Genomic DNA, 19,144 nt, shown 5'->3' on the forward strand with positions numbered 1-19,144 from the left:
CTGCGCATAGCAATTATATGCCACGCACAAAATCAAATAAAAAAATAAGCGCATAACAATTTTCGACACACGGACACGACAGAGACAACAGTTTTCGTCATCATTGATCAAATATTGTGACGTCTGTCGAGACGCTTATCTCCATTCGGTGCCACACGCCCACACCATCAAAATGCAGAGGCAAAACATTTCCACATCAACACCGTATGAAAAAATTAGTGTTTTTTTTAGTTGTGATTTCCTTCTCTGCATGAAAGTTTAAAAGTAGCATATATTAATGCAGTATGAAGAAGAATGTTTTAATGTAGACATGCAAGCCTTGAAAGAACATTTTGAAAATCAAGACTACATTTCCTGCAAATGGGTGCATTTCTACCCTATATTTTAACTTTAGATTTATTCTCATATCAAACTCTTTTGCCTGTCTTTTTGACACTTACATCCGGCGCCCCCCTCCACACCCTGGATTATAAATAATGTAAATAATTCAATGTGATTATCTTGTGTGATGACTGTATTATGATGATAGTATATATCTGATAGTATATATCTGTATCATGAATCAATTTAAGTGGACCCCGACTTAAACAAGTTGATAAACTTATTGGGGTGTTACCATTTAGTGGTCAATTGTACGGAATATGTACCGGTACTTCACTGTGCAACCTACTAATAAAAGTCTCAATCAATCAATCAATCAAAACACATAGAATCATCATACTGCTGTGATTATATGTATTAAGTGTTCATTCAAGGCTCAGGCAAAATATCGAGATATATATTGTGTATCGCAATATGGCCTTAAAATATCGCAATATTAAAAAAAGGCCATGTCGCCCAGCCCTAGTTCAATGGTGCCATTTCTGTTTGTCATGTATAATTTTGTCTATTTTGTGTTTATCCTTGAATAAACAGGTCAGTTTCTTGTTACCAACCATTGTGTATTATTCAAACTCCCCTAATTCAGCTGGCTAGTTGTTATCAAGAGTACTAAAACCCTTTTCAACATGATTCTGACAACTAAGTAGGCTAAATAACTTTAAACTTTAATACATGCTCGGATAGGCCAGTATCGGTCTGTATCGGTATCGGATCGGAAATGCAAAAACAATATCGGTATCGGATCGGAAGTGCAAAAACCTGGATCGGGACATCCCTAGCCTGTATGTTAACATTAAGCTAGCGGCATAAAAAACAACCTTAAACTTGTATGGTTGATTACATTTTTTGCCAAACTGTATAGTTGATTCAACTTGATTTCTATATGTATGTGTACTTATGTGTACTTTCCTTTACGTGCTTAGTTGTACAGTAGTTTTGTGAAGACTACAATAAACAACCTTAAGTTGGATGTTTTGTTTAATCTCTATTTTTTAAGACTGTTTACATAATTATCCAACTGAAATCCAACGATCAGGGAGGACAGAATAAAAATATGTAAATAAATCATAGTAGTCATGAAATAAGCGGCAACCGTTGAAAAATACTGCAAAACAATGTAATGTAACAAGACAAATATATGTTGATACAACACAGATTTGTCTCTTAGATGTATTTTTTAGCCTTTAAAAAACTACAAATCATACGATGACATCATTTTGACACCCAGCCCACCACACCCCTGGTTGCCACAAATTGACTGACAGTCTTTGGGAAACACTGAGTGGTCGTGCTCCTCCGCAGTGTTCTGCATAATTACTTCTCTTATTTCAATACAAGGCCAGAAGTGAACTGTGGGATGGTTCCACGCGACTTCTCTCCAATGTAGAGATTGTGTTGTTGTTTTTTCTGTGCATCTTTGTTGTGATGGTGGTACTCGGAAAGAGACGTTTTAGGCCTTTTGAGGAAATGATAACTCGGGCGGAGGGTAACTTGTGTTTTTTCTACAGTCGTATGTTGGAGGGCTTTTGATGGCTGGAAACATACTTACAGTAACAGGAGATGTGTGTGTGTGTGTGTATGTTGCGAGGCCTTCATGCTGAGTCAGTGCATTAGTAAAAGGGAGTTGGATGGGAGCAGGAAGACGATGTAATGATTTGGAGTGTGAAGGATGTGTTGGAGGGTACACACACACACACACAGAGACTACAATGACAGACTTTATAAAAACTATTTTTTGTTTGAGGGTGATGAAGATTGCGTGATGTTACCAGATGTTTGCACTCTTCCGCCATTGATTTTAGAAGGACGCTGCTGTGAGGTCACCTTGTCCACACTTACTGCGTCAGCTGGGGGTCTGCTGGGAGACGCAACCTCTCAGATTGATCGGACAGGATGTTGACGCTTGACCTGTTTTAAATTTGGTAAATTTTCCAGAGAAAAAAACAAATGTGTTCCAACTACTCAAAGTAAAGCCGCTGCTCCTCCACATGGAGAGGAGCCAGATGAGGTGGTTCGGGCATCTGGTCAGGATGTCACCCAAACGCCTTCCTTGGGAGGTGTTTAGGGCACGTTCGACCGGTAGGAGGCCACGGGGAAGACCCAGGACACGTTGGGAAGACTATTAATCCTGGCTGGACTGGGAACACCTCCCGGGATCCGGGAGGAGCTGGACGAAGTGGCCGTGACCCGACCTCGGATAAGTGGAAGAACATGGATGAATGGATGGTATTAAGGCCATGGTACAATATTATTGTGGTATAGTTACAAAAAAAAAGACTTAAAAATGGAAAAAATCCCCGCCATAGTGTGTTAAATGAAGCGGCAGGAATGTTTAGAATAAACACTGACTATAATTGAACACAAACATAATGTTCTAATCATATTTATTACTACAAACAAGTAATAAATATGAGAGAGAGAGAAGTATCACTTTGGAAAATGCTGATTCTCAGAAAAGTTACTTGACGATTTGACGTTTACTAATGTTAATATTTCACAATTTGATGCTTGGCTTTGCCCCGTGTCAAATATATTAATTAGCTTCTCATATTACTTGTTTTCCTCGCAGTGCAGTGTCAACATCAAACTTTTTTTTTCTACCACGCTGTCGCCTGGCGCATTTCCCACTTAAAACATGGACAACTAATCCCTTTAAACCAGCAGTTAATTCAATGTCATTGTAAAACATTGTGGGTTAAAACATCAGTACTTCTGATTGGCTTTGTGTTTCGTCTTGGAAACGCCCCAAACATGGCTTTGCCTTGCAGTACGCAGACCTAAGAGTTAGTTTTTTCTCCAAGGTTTGTTTGTCTGTCTGTTTGCTACATAACTCAAAAAGTTATGGATAGATTTGAATGAGTAGATAGACTACAGACATCTTTTAGCTGCAGGTTTATGGCGACTGGGGACAAAGTGTCTGACATTCTGTGGTTTTGGAATGCACACAAATTAAATCACGTTTATTTATTTTATCACTTAGCAGGCAGCTACAGTGCTCATGTACACATTGTTGTGTGTCTGGGAGTGAAGCACGGAGACGAACGTGTGTGTACGGGAGAGAATACGTGTGTTAAAGGGGAACATTATCACAATTTCAGAATGGTTAAAACCATTAAAAATCAGTTCCCAGTGGCTTATTATATTTTTCGAAGTTTTTTCAAAATTTTACCCATCACGCAATATCCCTAAAAAAAGCTTCAAAGTGCCTGATTTTAACCATCGTTATAAACATCCGTCCATTTTCCTGTGACGTCACATAGTGAATACAAACAAACACGGCGGAAAGAACAGCAAGCTATAGCGACATTAGCTCGGATTCAGACTCGGATTTCAGCGGCTTAAGCGATTCAACAGATTACGCATGTATTGAAACGGATGGTTGTAGTGTGGAGGCAGGTAGCGAAAACGAAATTGAAGAAGAAACTGAAGCTATTGAGCCATATCGGTTTGAACCGTATGCAAGCGAAACCGACAAACGACACGACGGCCAGCGACACGGGAGAAAGCGAGGACGAATTCGGCGATCGCCTTCTAACCAACGATTGGTATGTGTTTGTTTGGCATTAAAGGAAACTAACAACTATGAACTAGGTTTACAGCATATGAAATACATTTGGCAACAACATGCACTTTGAGAGTGCAGACAGCCCAATTTTCATCAATTAATATATTCTGTAGACATACCCTCATCCGCGCTCTTTTCCTGAAAGCTGATCTGTCCAGTTTTGGAGTTGATGTCAGCAGGCCAGGGAAGCTATGGTCGATATTCTTCTCTTGATCATCTTCAGTGGCATAAGGGACGGTGTGAGCCAAGACATCCAGGGGGTTTAGCTCGCTCGTCTGCGGGAACAAACTGCCGCCATTGCTTGCCGTGCTACTGAGGTCTTTTGTCCCTGAATTGCTCACACACTCCGGCAGATTCAATGGGGGTCTGGCGGCAGACTTCTTTGACTTTATCGTTGGAAATGCATCTGCTTTGAGTGTCGCAGGATATCCACACATTCTTGCCATCTCTGTCGTAGCATAGCTTTTGTCGGTAAAGTGTGCGGAATAAACGTCCAATTTCTTGCCACTTTCGCATCTTTGGGCCACTGGTGCAACTTGAATCCGTCCCTGTTCGTGTTGTTACACCCTCCGACAACACACCGACGAGGCATGATGTCTCCAAAGTACGGAAAACAGTCGAAAAAACGGAAAATAATAGAGCTGATTTGACTCGGTGTTTGAGAAAATGGCGGATTGCTTCCCGATGTGACATCGCTCCGAGAGCGAATATTAGAAAGGCGTTTAATTCGCCAAAATTCACCCATTTAGAGTTCGGAAATCGGTTAAAAAAACATATGGTCTTTTTTCTGCAACATCAAGGTATATATTGACGCTTACATAGAGGCTGGTGATAATGTCCCCTTTAATTGGGCCGTTTTTTTTGTAATAAAAGTTAAAAAGAGCGTCTGACTTCGTGTGACTTCTTCTGGACGCTACGATACATTCCCGTATTTTCCGGACTATAGAATGCACCGGTATATAAGCCGTACTCACCAAGTATTTGGGAATTTCCATATATCAGCTGCACCAGACTATAAGTTGCAGATATATATGTTGTCGAATGAGTTACTTGCATTGAAAAATTCTGTACATTTTTATTTACATAACTTAATTGTTTCCAAACGGTGTCTGTAACACGGCAGTAAAACGACTGATCAGACAAACAGAAGTCATTGTCGTGGACCCACTAGCTGCGGAAGCTAGCTCTCCAATCAGCTAAACAGACTCAATAACTCCACTGTGACGTTTTGGTGAATTTCCTGAGAAATTTGGGAAACTGAAACAATACAATAAGAATGGTAATAATACTAACACAAACACTCGTAAAGGTGTCTTAGCTAATGGTAACCGTGCTCGTTTTACTACATTACGATAGCGGAAACAAATATGCATGAAAACACTCCTACAGACATCACACATGGGACGGTTTAGTGTTCGGTTCGGAGGTGTACCGAACGAGTTTCCACACGGACATATTAAGTAGCGTAGCGCACATTGTGTAAACAATGCACACCGAGGCACAACACACGGCATGCTAACAACGACTGGGCTAGGACAACATGCAAAAACCAGAGCTGGAAGACCCTCCTGTCTCGTTAAGATCTCCCGTTTCGGAACACTTTGGCTGCGCGATACAACAATGGAGGACGGCGGTTTGCCGACATTGTTCAGCAGCTGCTTCTGACAACACGTCAAACATGCTAACCCATTTGAAGCGTCACCACCGCATTCAAGCAGCCTCTCCTCGGCGATTCAGGCAGGTGTTATGAGAGTAGCGTATGTGTGTGTGGGACCCTTTAATATGTGACAGCATGTGAGGTGAGTGACGTATGTGAGTGTGTGGGCGAGAGAGGTGAGGGAGCAGTAGCGTGAGTGCGGGGAGTGGCTAGTGTTTTGTTGGATTGGCTGTGTGCAAGACCTCAATAAAGCCACGATTTGCAACTAATCGCCGGACTCCTCATTTACACTGGAGTCCGGAGCTGTGGAGACCCACTACCGGGTAGAGTGAAATGTGTTGCCCCTGAGAATACATCGGCCCTGGAGAAGTGTCTCCCCTGCGCTCCTCGACTACGGTCTGGGAGCCGGAAGCAGGAAAGGTGCAACACAGGGCTAAAGCAATAACAAATGTTTTTATAGCAGCAGATTTAAGTCCATATTGCATTAAAAATTTGATTTTGACCCACTTCTATGGAGGAAGAACAATAAACCCATTTATCCTCTTACTGCCAAGTTAGCCAGGCTGGAAAAGTTAATCTGAGGCTGAGTTGACTTGAAACTGTTTAATGTTGCACTTTTTATATGTAGAAGAAAAGTTTTGTCATTTTATTTAATCTGAGCAACAACTTGAGGCAGTTTAATGTTGATTAACGTGGACCCCGACTTAAACAAGTTGAAAAACGTATTGGGGTGTTACCATTTAGTGGTCAATTGTACGGAATATGTACTGTACTGTGCAATCTACTATTAAAAGTCTCAATCAATCAATCAATCAATCAATCAAAAAAAGCACTTTAAAAGTAGAAAGGTTTTGTTAAGAAACCATTCTGAGCCTTATCATATTTAGTTTTTATTTGATATATGTTGACCACATTAACCCTGGCAATGGACCCTGTGTGTATATGTATGTTATGCCATTGTTTACAAATTTGGTAAATAACTAACCAAAAAATTTATATTTTGTTGTTTTCTTACTGTACCGAAAATGAACCGAACCGTGACCTCTAAACCGAGGTAAGTACCGAACTGAAATTTTTGTGTACCGTTACACCCCTACACAGAGCTATTTCTATTTTTGGGCAGAATTATTATAGTATTCCCAACGTTAAAAGGATAAAGCCATTGTTTACAAATTTGGTAAATAAATAACCAAAAAACATATATTTTGTTGTTTTCTTACTGTACCGAAAATGAACCGAACCGTGACCTCTAAACCGAGGTATGTACCGAACCGAGATTTTTGTGTACCGTTACACCCTTACTAATGTGACATTTGAAATGTATGTATTCGTCAAAGATGACCCCCAGGAATTTTGTGGAGTTCACTCTCTGTATTTCCTGCCCATTGATGTTGACATGGCTGTCATGTCTGGGTGATCATGTTTTTGTTTTGGTCATGTTCGGTTTTGTTTTTGGACTTTTTGTGCACTTTTGTTTTGTCACCATAGCAACCATTAGTTTTCACCTGTCACGTCACGCACCTGTTTCACGTTTTGAGTCACGCACCTGTTTTCGTTAATCATGTCTGTATTTAAGTTCATTGTTTTCAGTTTGTCTTTCTGGTGACATCCCGCATTTATGCTTCTGCACACTCTCCACACACCCTTAAGACCCTTGCTGCTCTTTTTTCATGCCGGTTCCATGCCAAGTAAGTTTTTGTTTATTAAGCCACAGTTACTGTTTTTTGTTGTTCATAGTTTCTGCCTTTGTGCAAGTATTTGTTTTCATAGCCAAGTCGTTTCTCCGCCACTGTGCGCGCTTTTCGTTTGTACTTTTTTTTTGTAGTTATAGTGTTTAAATAAATCATGTATTTACATTCCCGTCTCGCCCGAGCCAACTTTCCGTTGCATTCCGGAAAAGCAAACACCCAGGACCAAGTCATGACAATGGCAGTGCTCAGTATTTGTCCGTTTTTTATTAGAACAAAATAAAATAAAATGTGTTTTATTAACATTAAGTGAGAGCTTATTGCATTTGAACCAGGAATCCACTTTCACAAGCTCTGAATTGACAGTTTTTTGTAGATCGAGTAGGCTCCTGTTTGAGGTAAACAAATTTGTATCGTCAGCAAAAATTATTTTATGAAAAGTTTCGAAGGAGTTTTACGAAATAATTTATGTATAGGATGAAAAGGAGAGGCCCCAAGATGGATCCCTGGGGAACCCCATAATTTAAAGGGGAACATTATCACCAGACCTATGTAAGCGTCAATATATACCTTGATGTTGCAGAAAAAAGACCATATATTTTTTTAACCGATTTCCGAACTCTAAATGGGTGAATTTTGGTGAATTAAACGCCTTTCTAGTATTCGCTCTCGGAGCGATGACGTCACAACGTGACGTCACATCGGGAAGCAATCCGCTATTTTCTCAAACACCGAGTCAAATCAGCTCTGTTATTTTCCGTTTTTTCGACTGTTTCCGTACCTCGGAGACATCATGCCTCGTCGGTGTGTTGTCGGAGGGTGTAACAACACGAACAGGGACGGATTCAAGTTGCACCAGTGGCCCAAAGATGCGAAAGTGGCAAGAAATTGGACGTTTGTTCCGCACACTTTACCGACGAAAGCTATGCTACGACAGAGATGGCAAGAATGTGTGGATATCCTGCGACACTCAAAGCAGATGCATTTCCAACGATAAAGTCAAAGAAATCTGCCGCCAGACCCCCATTGAATCTGCTGGAGTGTGTGAGCTATTCAGGGACAAAGGAACTCGGTAGCACGGCAAGCAATGGCGGCAGTTTGTTCCCGCAGACGAGCGAGCTAAACCCCCTGGATGTCTTGGCTCACACCGTCCCGAAGATGATGAAGAGAAGAATATCGACCCTAGCTTCCCTGGCCTGCTGACATCAACTCCAAAACTGGACAGATCAGCTTTCAGGAAAAGAGCGCGGATGAGGGTATGTCTACAGAATATATTAATTGATGAAAATTGGGCTGTCTGCACTCTCAAAGTGCATGTTGTTGCCAAATGTATTTCATATGCTGTAAACCTAGTTCATAGTTGTTAGTTTCCTTTAATGCCAAACAAACACATACCAATCGTTGGTTAGAAGGCGATCGCCGAATTCGTCCTCGCTTCTCTCGTGTCGTTTTCGTCGGTTTCGCTTGCATACGGTTCAAACCGATATGGCTCAATAGCTTCAGTTCTTCTTCAATTTCGTTTTCGCTACCTGCCTCCACACTACAACCATCCGTTTCAATACATGCGTAATCTGTTGAATCGCTTAAGCCGCTGAAATCCAAGTGAATCCGAGCTAATGTCGCTATAGCTTGCTGTTCTATCCGCCGTGTTTGTTTGTGTTGGCATCACTATGTGACGTCACAGGAAAATGGACGGGTGTATATAACGATGGTTAAAATCAGGCACTTTGAAGCTTTTTTTAGGGATATTGCGTGATGGGTAAAATTTTGAAAAAATTTTTGAAAAATAAAATAAGCCACTGGGAACTGATTTTTAATGGTTTTAACCCTTCTGAAATTGTGATAATGTTCCCCTTTAATGTCATACAAAGCGTAGGAAAAAAGTAGCGGCTTGTAGTCCGGAATTGACAGTAGATTGCTTTCATTTATTAGTTTGTGGGCTTTTATGCATTACATAAAGGGAACAACCTGAGTGTTATTGGGTTGTTGCATCAAAAAGAAAAAATAATGTCATGCCAACTCTCAGGAGATTCTTTGTGGACCCTCGTAAGCCTCCTGAGTAAATCCTGAACACGGTATGCCAATTAGCAGCCTAAGCCGCCATACGTCCCCTCACAAAGAACCATTGATTCAGACCTGAATATTTACACTGTTTGCTCCAGCATTCCTCCTTCAGCCAGATGATATCTTATTTTGAAAGGACTTTCAGTGTAGACTTGAATGTGGACAGAATCCCCACATTCCATCCTCTACCTGTGCATCATGTTGGGTTTTTAGTGACTTTCCTTCCCTGCTTACCTGCCTCTGCCGTGCTTGTGCCTAAAATAGGCAAGGATTGCAGTGGGACGGTGCACGCAGCAAAGGGGCCGGGTAATGTTTTAATAGATTTCCTTCTTGGATCGCTGCGGGTCGTGCTGCTCTTCTGCCAAGACAAGCATTCCAGCGGCACAGCAGCGCTGTGTGGGGATGGGATCCTGATCAGAAACGAGCCGTGGAAAAACTCCACTCCACCAGACAGAGCAGTTCTCATATGTCGGCCATATTGTCAAACCACTGAACTCTGGCTCATTAAGTACACGTCAATGAGGGCGTTGTCGATGGAGAACTAATATAAACGGCTGTTTCTGTCTGCGTTTTTAGGTGGCGCTGTTGGGAATCGACACCTGTGCTGCATTTGTGGACCGCCTGGGAGAGCGCTTCAGAGGCCACCTGGGCACAGGTGAGAGCTTTAACTCTTTTAAGAGGTGGTGCAACAAAGTACTAGTTATGTCGTAGAGAGTATCACTTACATGTAATATATACATAAAACATTTTAGCATACGTGTAATACATATATAAAACATGTTAGCATATGTGTAAAACATATAAGACATGCTAGCTAGCATACATGTAATACATATATGACTTGTTAACACACATGTAATACATACATAAGACTTTTTAGCATACATGTAATAAATAAGACTTGTTAGCAAGCATGTAATACACATATGACTTGTTCGCATACATGTAATATATACATAAGACATGTTAGCATACGTGTAATACATATATTAGACATTCTAGCTAGCATACATGAATACATATAAGACATGTTAGCACACATGTAATACATATGGCTTGTTAGCATACATGTAATACATATATGACTTGTTAACACACATGTAATACATACATAAGACTTTTTAGCATACATGTAATACATAAGACTTGTTAGCAAGATTGTAATACACATATGACTTGTTCGCATACATGTAATATATACATAAGACATGTTAGCATACGTGTAATACATATATTAGACATGCTAGCTAGCATACATGTAATACATATAAGACATGTTAGCATACATGTAATACATATATGACTTGTTAGCATACATGTAATACATATATGACTTGTTAGCATACATGTAATACATAAGACTTTTTAGCATACATGTAATACATAAGACTTGTTAGCAAGCTTGTAATACACATATGACTTGTTCGCATACATGTAATATATACATAAGACATGTTAGCATACGTGTAATACATATATTAGACATGCTAGCTAGCATACATGTAATACATATAAGACATGTTAGCATACATGTAATACATATATGACTTGTTAGCATACATGTAATACATAAGACTTTTTAGCATACATGTAATACATATATGACTTGTTAGCATACATGTAATACATACATAAGACATGTTAGCACACATGTAATACATATATGACTTGTTAGCACACATGTAATACATATATGACTTGTTAGCATACATGTAATACATATATGACTTGTTAGCATACATGTAATACATATATGACTTGTTAGCATACATGTAATACATAAGACTTTTTAGCATACATGTAATACATATATGACTTGTTAGCATACATGTAATACATACATAAGACATGTTAGCATATATGTAATACATTTATAAGACATGTTAGCACACATGTAATACATATAAGACATGTTAGCATACATGTAATACATATATAAGACATGTTAGCATACATGTAATACATACATAAGACATGTTAGCATACATGCAATACCGTATTTTCCGCACTATAAGGCGCACCGGATTATAAGGCGCACCTTCAATGAAAGGCCTATTTTAAAACTTTGTTCATATATAAGGCGCACCGCATTATAAGGCGCGTAGAATAGACGCTACAGTAGAGGCTGGGGTTACGTTATGCATCCCGTAGTTGCTCAATATTGGTCCATATATAAGGTGCACCGGATTATAAGGCGTACTGTCAGCTTTTGAGAAAATTGGAGGTTTTTAGGTGCGCCTTATAGTGCGGAAAATAGGGTACATACCGTATTTTTCGGACTATAAGTCGCAGTTTTTTCCATAGTGTGGCCGGAGGTGCGACTTATACTCAGGAGCGACTTATGTGTGAAATTATTAACACATTAGCGTAAAATATCTAATAATATTATTTATCTCATTCACGTAAGAGACTAGACGTATAAGATTTCATGGGATTTAGCGATTAGGAGTGACAGATTGTTTTGGTAAACGTATAGCATGTTCTATATGTTATAGTTATTTGAATGACTCTTACCATAATATGTTACGTTAACATACCAGTTGGTTATTTATGCCTCATATAACGTACACTTATTCAGCCTGTTGTTCACTATTCTTTATTTATTTTAAATTGCCTTTCAAATGTCTATTCTTGGTGTTGGCTTTCATCAAATACATTTCCCCCAAAAATGCGACTTATACTCCAGTGCGACTTACAGGTAAAAGCCAGTAAATTAGAATATTTTGAAAAACTTGATTTATTTCAGTAATTGCATTCAAAAGGTGTAACTTGTACATTATATTTATTCATTGCACACAGACTGATGCATTCAAATGTTTATTTCATTTAATTTTGATGATTTGAAGTGGCAACAAATGAAAATCCCAAATTCCGTGTGTCACAAAATTAGAATATTGTGTAAGGCTAATACAAAAAAGGGATTTTTAGAAATGTTGGCCAACTGAAAAGTATGAAAATGAAAAATATGAGCATGTACAATACTCAATACTTGGTTGGAGCTCCTTTTGCCTCAATTACTGCGTTAATGCGGCGTGGCATGCAGTCGATGAGTTTCTGATGGTGGAAACTTTACACTAGACTTCAGGCAACGTGGATCCTGTGCCTCTCCTGTCTTCCTCCAGACTCTGGGACCTCGATTTCCAAAGGAAATGCAAAATTTGCATGGTTGGGTGATGGTTTGGGGTGCCATGTCATCTGCTGGTGTCGGTCCACTCTGTTTCCTGAGATCCAGGGTCAACGCAGCCGTCTACCAGCAAGTTTTAGAGCACTTCATGCTTCCTGCTGCTGACCTGCTCTATGGAGATGGAGATTTCAAGTTCCAACAGGACTTGGCGCCTGCACACAGCGCAAAATCTACCCGTGCCTGGTTTACGGACCATGGTATTTCTGTTCTAAATTGGCCCGCCAACTCCCCTGACCTTAGCCCCATAGAAAATCTGTGGGGTATTGTGAAAAGGAAGATGCAGAATGCCAGACCCAAAAACGCAGAAGAGTTGAAGGCCACTATCAGAGCAACCTGGGCTCTCATAACACCTGAGCAGTGCCAGAAACTCATCGACTCCATGCCACGCCGCATTAACGCAGTAATTGAGGCAAAAGGAGCTCCAACCAAGTATTGAGTATTGTACATGCTCATATTTTTAATTTTCATACTTTTCAGTTGGCCAACATTTCTAAAAATCCCTTTTTTGTATTAGCCTTAAGTAATATTCTAATTTTGTGACACACGGAATTTTGGATTTTCATTTGTTGCCACTTCAAATCATCAAAATTAAATGAAATAAACATTTGAATGCATCAGTCTGTGTGCAATGAATAAATATAATGTACAAGTTACACCTTTTGAATGCAATTACTGAAATAAATCAAGTTTTTCAAAATATTCTAATTTACTGGCTTTTACCTGTATATATGTTTTTTCCCTTCTTTATTATGCATTTTCGGCCGGTGCGACTTATACTCCGAAAAATACGACATATAAGACATGTTAGCATACATGCACACCTAGTTTTGACACACTTTCGCACACAAGTGTGCAGCGCTTCACAAGTCGTGAAGTGAGCTCACACAATCACAACGGAACTGATGTGTGACTTTTAAAATACCACATAAATGAAACATATTTAGCCTTTTTCCTCTTTTGTTCTCACTTCCACTCCATCTCCTCGGACTTCCCCATACATGTTAGTGCCAATGCCAGCCTTGCTGTGTGCAGTCAAGGTGTCACATCTGTCTGTGTCAGCCGCACTGGTCCTTGTCACAAACAGTCCCCCTCATCCAGACAGGCACACACACATTGTCAGCTGTGTTTGTCTGACTCATCTTTATTTTCATATTTTTTTTCCCCTCTTGCGTTTGATTTGTGTGTCTCCTGGAAACGGCAACCAAATACTGTGCGATACATGCAGGGAGAAGATTGCATCATTGAGTGAAACTAAGTGCGTTGTATTGATCTCGCTGTGAAAAGTGGGTGTTGTTGCTGTTATCTCGCACTAAGTTCCTACAATCTTTTTGTTTTTTTTAATGTGACTTTGTTGCCGTGACAACCTGCTGTTTTGGTAGAGTGGTGCACATGGGCAGGAAAAGGCGAGATGACATCACTCCATTGCCTCCCTGGTCATGTTTGTTATTATGCTGAAGTGAGTTTTAAAGTTCCGGACTCTGGAACACTGGAATTGTTCAAACTTGTCCCTGATTAACGCTGAACACCTTCTAAGGATACATGTTAATATATGCTGTTCAAAAGGGATTTTTTTAGGATTACATTTTTTAAATATTCGACCACAATTGACCTACGCCCACTGACTCATCGGTGTCGTTTGCACGCTGTCCACATGAGGGCAGCCTTCATTGTTCTTGTTGTGTTGCCAGTCAGTCAAGCGCTGCCATTTTTCTCTGTTTTTGTATTTATCACACGTTCCGTCTGTCATCGCCTTGTTCTCCCTTGTTCCCTTGCTTTTGTGTGTAGTCCTGCCAGCGCTAGTGGACCGACTGGGAGACGGAAAGGACCAGGTCCGGGAGAACAGCCAAGCGCTCATCCTCCGCTGCATGGAGCAGACGGCCTCGCCCATGGTGACGCTCCCAGACGCACAACTCACTCATCAAGCCTGAATGTCATAGATTTCAACCCAATTGGAGTAGTTAGCCAAACAGAACCAATACAGCTGAAAACTATCACAATATAAGGGTTTTATATCGGTCCATCGATGATTATTGATATTTTTTCTGACCTATGGAAAATAAGGAGCATTTTTATGTCAAATGTAACCTTCCTCTGATTACACCCATCAGCTATCAAGGCAGAAGGGAAATGTCAACACAAGCGTGGAAAAAAATGTAAACAAAATAGTAAAATCACATTAGACCAGGGGTGCTCACACTTTTTCTGCAGGCGAGCTACTTTTCAATTGATCAAGTCGTGGGGATCTACCTCATTCATACCGGTATATATAATTTATATTTACTTATTTATGAAATATATGTTTTTGTTAACAAGTTAAAGGTGTTTAATGTTAATACAAGCATGTTTAATACATATAGTTAATATTGTTAAAAAATTAAAGGTGTTTAATGATAATACAAGTATGTTTAATACATATAGTTAATATTGTTAACAAGTTAAAGGTGTTTAAAGATAATGCAAGCATGTTTAACAGATATAGTTAATATTGTTAAAAAATTAAAGGTGTTTAATGATAATACAAGTATGTTTAATACATATAGTTAATATTGTTAACAAGTTAAAGGTGTTTAAAGATAATGCAAGCATGTTTAACACATATAGTTAATACTGTTAACAAGTTAAAGGTGTTTAAGGATAATACAAGCATGTTTAACACAGTTACTATTGTTAAAAAATTAAAGGTGTTTAATGATAATACAAGAATGTTTAACACATATAGTTAATATTGTTAATAAGTTAAAGGTGTTTAAAGATAATACAAGCATGTTTAACACATAGATTCCTTTCTTTCATGAAGACAAGAATATAAGTTGGTGTATTACCTGTTTCTGATGACTTGCATTGATTGGAATCAGACAGTGGTGCTGATAAGGTCCGCATTTTCGAATGGAGGAGAAAAAAAGTCCTCCTTTCTGTCCAATACCACATGAAAGTGGTTGGTTTTTGGCATCTAATTTGTCCAGCTTCCGTACTCCTTTGTATACACTTTACAAGAAATACATTGTCGGCAAACTCCGTAGCTTGCTAGCTTGTGCACGCCAGCTTTCTGAGACTCTTATTTTGGTAGCGCAACTGTGCAACTGTGCAGTCGGTCTTTGGAGTTTTGACGACAGGTACGGCGCCAGAGTCTGTTGAAATAAAGTGTTTCTCGCCTTCCAGTCGGTAATTTTAATGAGCTGGCAGCAGCCAGCGTCATCTCAGAAGACCCTCGGGTGCCATGAATGTCAATCAAGTGACGAAAGTGACGTCATAGTGAAGATTTATGATCGCTCATTTTTAGGACTATTTTTTTAATGCCTGGCTGGTGATCGACTGACACACCCTCCGAGATCGACCGGTAGCTCGCGATCGACGTAATGAGCACCCCTGCATTAGACACTTAACAATAAGTTCTTAAAATGAAGGTGCAAAACTAAAGAATATGTAAGAAATGCTTAACAAAGTCTAAGAAAATAGTGCAAAATGTGAAACCTGAGAACTATTTTCTGCAGGTTTAGTGGCAGGAAGTTACAGCAGTGCTGTAAAGGGTAAGCGTGGTTAAGGCATACTTGCCAACCCTCCCGATTTTCCCGGGTCACTCCCGAATTTCAGTGCCCCTCCCAAAAATCTCCGGGGGCAACCATTCTCACGAATTTCTGCCGATTTCCACCCGGTCAACAATATTGGGGGCGTGCCTTAAAGGCCCTGCCTTTAGCGTCCTCTCTCACCTGAAAAGGAGACTACTATATATGTCTCCATTATCCATAGGTTTATCTATAACCCATAAAGTAGGCAGGCACGGAGCTATTTCTCAGCATGTGTTTATTCCAGCCGGCACGTTAATACACTGACACGCAACATCCGGATTCCCATCATGCATTGCTTCAAAACTACGGCAAGTAGTAATGTCCAAAAACATAACAGAGACGAAGCAGAAGAACGTAGAAGAGACATGGCGACGACGAGTAAGAAGAATAAGTACGCTTGCAAGTTCCAAAATGATTGAAAAAATAATTTCAGTTCATCCAGGACAGCTCGAAGGGGAAGGGGTATGCTGCCTGCAAATGTTGTACATCAGACTTCTCCATTGAACACGGTGGCCGAACGGATATACTCATTCATGAACGGATTATTTATATATATATATATGTATATATATATATATATATATATATATATATATATATATATATATATATATATATATATACATACATACCGTATTTTCCGCAATATAAGGCGCAATGAATGGCCTATTTTAAAACTTTGTTCATATACAAACCCCGTTTCCATATGAGTTGGGAAATTGTGTTAGATGTAGATATAAACGGAATACAATGATTTGCAAATCCTTTTCAACCCATATTCAATTGAATGCACTACAAAGACAAGATATTTGATGTTCAAACTCAGAAACTTTATTTTTTTTTTGCAAATAATAATTAACTTAAAATTTCATGGCTGCAACACGTGCCAATGTAGTTGGGAAAGGGCATGTTCACCACTGTGTTACATCACCTTTTCTTTTAACAACACTCAATAAACAATTGGGAACTGAGGAAACTAATTGTTGAAGCTTTGAAAGTGGAATTCTTTCCCATTCTTGTTTTATGTAGAGCTTCAGTCGTTCAACAGTCCGGGGTCTCCGCTGTCGTATTTTACGCTTCATAATGCGCCACACAATTTCGATGGGAGACAGGTCTGGACTGCAGGCGGGCCAGGAAAGTACCCGCACTCTTTTTTTACGAAGCCACGCTGTTGTAACACGTGCTGAATGTGGCTTGGCATTGTCTTGCTGAAATAAGCAGGGGCGTCCATGAAAAAGACGGCGCTTAGATGGCAGCATATGTTGTTCCAGAACTTGTATGTACCTTTCAGCATTAATGGTGCCTTCACAGATGTGTAAGTTACCCATGCCTTGGGCACTAATGCACCCCCATACCATCACAGATGCTGGCTTTTCAACTTTGCGTCGATAACAGTCTGGATGGTTCGCTTCTCCTTTGGTCCGGATGACACGATGTCGAATATTTCCAAAAACAATTTGAAATGTGGACTCGTCAGACCACAGAACACTTTTCCACTTTGCATGAGTCCATCTTAGATGATCTCGGGCCCAGAGAAGCCGGTGGCGTTTCTGGATGTTGTTGATAAATGGCTTTCGCTTTGCATAGTAGAGCTTTAACTTGCACTTACAGATGTAGCGACCAACTGTATTTAGTGACAGTGGTTTTATGAAGTGTTCCTGAGCCCATGTGGTGATATCCTTTAGAGATTGATGTCGGTTTTTGATACAGTGCCGTCTGAGGGATCGAAGGTCACGGTCATTCAATGTTGGTTTCCGGCCATGCCGCTTACGTGGAGTGATTTCTCCAGATTCTCTGAACCTTTTGATGATATTATTGACCGTAGATGTTGAAATCCCTACATTTCTTGCAATTGCACTTTGAGAAACATTGTTCTTAAACTGTTTTGACTATTTTCTCACGCAGTTGTGGACAAAGGGGTGTACCTCGCCCCATCCTTTCTTGTGAACGACTGAGCATTTTTTGGGAAGCTGTTTTTATACCCAATCATGGCACCCACCTGTTCCCAATTAGCCTGCACACCTGTGGGATGTTCCAAATAAGTGTTTGATGAGCATTCCTCAACTTTATCAGTATTTATTGCCACCTTTCCCAACTTCTTTGTCACGTGTTGCTGGCATCAAATTCAAAAGTTAATGATTATTTGCTAAAAAAAAAAAGTTTATCAGTTTGAACATCAAATATGTTGTCTTTGTAGCATATTCAACTGAATATGGGTGGAAAATGATTTGCAAATCATTGTATTCCGTTTATATTTACATCTAACACAAATTCCCAACTCATATGGAAACGGGGTTTGTATAAGGCGCACCGCATTATAAGGCGCATAGAATAGATGCTACAGTAGAGGCTGGGGTTAGGTTATGCATCCATTAGATGGAGCTGCGCTAAAGGGAATGTCAACAAAACAAATAGTGATTGTATTGACACTTCTACTTGCTGCTCTCTGTTCAACAAGCCACTGTTCCAGTTTGTCCTCCAACTGTAGCCATCTCGCTTTGTTACCTCGGAAACTCTGTTTAGTCTTCTTTACTTGGCGCAGGTCATCAACGTGACGTCACATCGGGAAGCAATCCGCCATTTTCTCTAACACCGAGTCAAATCAGCTCTGTTATTTTCCGTTTTTTCGACTGTTTTCCGTACCTTGGAGACATCATCGGTGTGTTGTCGGAGGGTGTAACAACACGAACAGGGACGGATTCAAGTTGCACCAGTGGCCCAAAGATGCGAAAGTGGCAAGAAATTGGACGTTTGTTCACGAAAGCTATGCTACGACAGAGATGGCAAGAATGTGTGGATATCCTGCGACACTCAAAGCAGATGCATTTCCAACGATAAAGTCAAAGAAATCTGCCGCCAGACCCCCATTGAATCTGCCGGAGTGTGTGAGCAATTCAGGGACAAAGGACCTCGGTAGCACGGCAAGCAATGGCGGCAGTTTGTTCCCGCAGACGAGCGAGCTAAACCCCCTGGATGTCTTGGCTCACACCGTCCATTATGCCACGAAGATGATCAAGAGAAGAATATCGACCCTAGCTT

General features: G+C 40.1%; 1 protein-coding gene across 20 annotated transcripts in view; it reads left to right on the forward strand.

Annotated features, from left to right (window-relative positions):
- clasp2 (cytoplasmic linker associated protein 2) overlaps positions 1-19,144 on the forward strand; it is a 181,597-nt gene that overhangs the window by 7,670 nt on the left and 154,783 nt on the right. For all 20 annotated transcript variants that reach the window (XM_061931367.1, XM_061931376.1, XM_061931368.1 and 17 more), the window contains exons 2-3: positions 9,932-10,010; positions 14,325-14,428. In XM_061931367.1, coding sequence (XP_061787351.1) covers positions 9,932-10,010; positions 14,325-14,428 — 183 coding nt within the window. The remainder of the gene's footprint in view (positions 1-9,931; positions 10,011-14,324; positions 14,429-19,144) is intronic.

The sequence above is a fragment of the Nerophis lumbriciformis genome, linkage group LG37, assembly GCF_033978685.3.
Source record: "Nerophis lumbriciformis linkage group LG37, RoL_Nlum_v2.1, whole genome shotgun sequence".
Taxonomy (NCBI): Eukaryota; Metazoa; Chordata; class Actinopteri; order Syngnathiformes; family Syngnathidae; genus Nerophis; species Nerophis lumbriciformis.